Source organism: Camelina sativa, chromosome 10 (assembly GCF_030686135.1).
Source record: "Camelina sativa cultivar CO46 ecotype springtype chromosome 10, ASM3068613v1".
NCBI classification, from domain to species: domain Eukaryota; kingdom Viridiplantae; phylum Streptophyta; class Magnoliopsida; order Brassicales; family Brassicaceae; genus Camelina; species Camelina sativa.
Genome location: NC_141889.1, coordinates 12,589,925 through 12,592,166, shown reverse-complemented (window position 1 = coordinate 12,592,166; position 2,242 = coordinate 12,589,925). Strand labels below are relative to the sequence as shown.

Below are 2,242 nucleotides of genomic sequence, written 5' to 3'. Positions count from 1 at the left end.
GAGTTTGTGAAATTTAAACCATTAACTTGATTGTGCTTTTGAGTTTTGAAGTATGTATCTCATTGTAAGCAGATAAGATACTTATATAAGTGTGAAATCAAAAGTTCAAGTGTTCATTAATTGATAAGATACTTTCATATAGTAGATTAGGGACTTGCGATTTTTTTATATCACTTGATGAAAGTGACCCCAATATTTTAACATCACTAGATGAAATGAACCACAACCGTAACAAGCATAAAGGTAAAGAGTGGCCATTTCGATTTAAGCTTAGATACGCTGCCGTAAGTTGTGTAATCAAGTGGACTTGCAATGCGGTGGATAGCCATAAAGGAATCCACGAAGATGTCAGATTCGATGACGAGAACGCCGTCGACCGTAAAAGAAGAGTAAGAATTGTTGGTGATCAGAATGGAGGAGCCGTTGAGAAGAGTGGGTAGTCTCGATCGACTTGCCTTCGAGACAAGATCCGCAAACTCAAGCCTCTCAGGCACAATGTGGTATGCAGCCACCTTCTCTCTATCAACGCTCCCGTCGGAGGAAGAGTTTGGAATAAAGAGTGTCGATGGGATAACCTCGGCACGGACCCGGTCATTGGTTTCTAAGAAAACTGTTAGGATTTTCTTTGAGTGTTCAACCGTTTAGACTAACAGGTTTGTGTGTTTCCTTTTGCTCTGTTTTACGTTTTTGCAGGTTTGAAGTTTGTTGTGCAGGAAAGTAAAAGGAAATGCTTCTCTTCTTTGTTCCCTCTGCTCCTCACTCCTTTAATAGCTCTATGTCGTTGTCTTGCAGGGTGATACAAGACAAACCTGTACGGTTCGCTCATCACGCGTGTTCCCCGACCAATACGACAGTGTCCTTGTCGTTTGAATTCCAGGGCTTATCCTTAGCAGACCAAGCTTTGCCTAAACAACATTTACCGGCCCAACCCTTTAGCGTAAGCCCACCTGTCTGATCCAAATCACCAAAACGACAATCTCCACCTTGATTTGCTCAGACAGACCAACCGAAGAGTCGACCCCCTTCAGTCCTTTCTCTGTTTTCACCACCAGAAACCACTGATCCGCCTTCACCGACGGAGGTGTCCGTTCCGCCTTGACCGTCGGAACCCTAGCTCTTATCAGAGCTAGACTTAGTGTCATAGCACCTTCAGGTTACTTAAACATTCCTCAAATTTCATCACCGGTATCAAATTTGTTAACAAATCGGTCGGATTCTCTTTTGTGTTGATCTTCGAAACTTTCAGCGTACCCTCCTCAATTTCACCTCGTATGAAGTGGTATCACACCTGGATGTGCTTTGTGCGTTCATGATGCACGCTGTTCTTGGCCAAGCAAATGGCGCTTTGGGAATCACTGAAGATTTCAACCTTCTTTTGCGGAATACCCAGCTCACTCACAATTCTCATCAGCCACAGAGCTTCTTTGGCAGCTTCAGAGAGTGCCATATACTCTGCTTCCGTCGTCGATTGGGCTACCACTTGTTGAAGGCCAGATCTCCAGCTTACCGTATTTCCACCAACCTGAAACACATAACCGGTAATTGATCTTCTTTTATCTAGGTCTGCTGCATAGTCACTATCACAGTAGCCTGTAACCATAAAATCCTTCGACTTCGTGAATGTGAGCTTGAAATTTGTTGTGTGTTTTATGTACCGTAACACCCATTTAACTGCTTCCCAATGTTGTCTGCAAGGAGAGCTCATGAATTGACTCACCAGGCCCACTGCATATGCTATATCCGGACGTGTACCAACCATGGAGTACATGAGACTCCCTACGGCACTTGCATAAGGTACGCTTCTCATCTCTGCCTCAGCTTCTTTTTTAACTTCTGGTTTAGTACCAGATAACTTAAATTCTCCTCCCATAGGTGTTTGAACTGGTCTTGCATCTTTCATACCGAAATTTGCTAAAACCTTCTCTAGATAGCTTTCTTGTGACAGCAATAACATACCCTTTTCTCTGTCCCTGGTGATGTCTATGCCCAGTATCCTCTTTGCATTTCCGAGATCCTTCATCTCAAACTCTTTGCTTAACACTTCCTTCAATCTTGAAATCTCTGCCATGTCTGTAGCAACAAGTAACATGTCATCTACATAGAGTAGTAAATAGACATATTCATCGCCTTCTAGACACTTAAAGTAGACACACGGATCATACTGACTCCTTGTATACTTCTGAGATTTCATAAACTGATCAAACCTTAGATTCCACTGTCGTAGAGATTGCTTTAATCCGTA

General features: G+C 43.0%; 1 protein-coding gene across 1 annotated transcript; it reads right to left on the bottom strand.

The window, feature by feature from the left end:
- Nucleotides 1-206: 206 nt before the first annotated feature.
- Nucleotides 207-1,142, bottom strand: LOC104720344 (uncharacterized). Its single transcript, XM_087468570.1, has 3 exons — nucleotides 948-1,142; nucleotides 810-905; nucleotides 207-623 (listed from the first exon to the last, which is right to left on the bottom strand). The coding sequence occupies exons 1-3, from the start codon at nucleotides 1,140-1,142 to the stop codon at nucleotides 207-209; spliced, it is 708 nt and encodes a 235-aa protein (XP_087324696.1).
- Nucleotides 1,143-2,242: the final 1,100 nt, after the last annotated feature.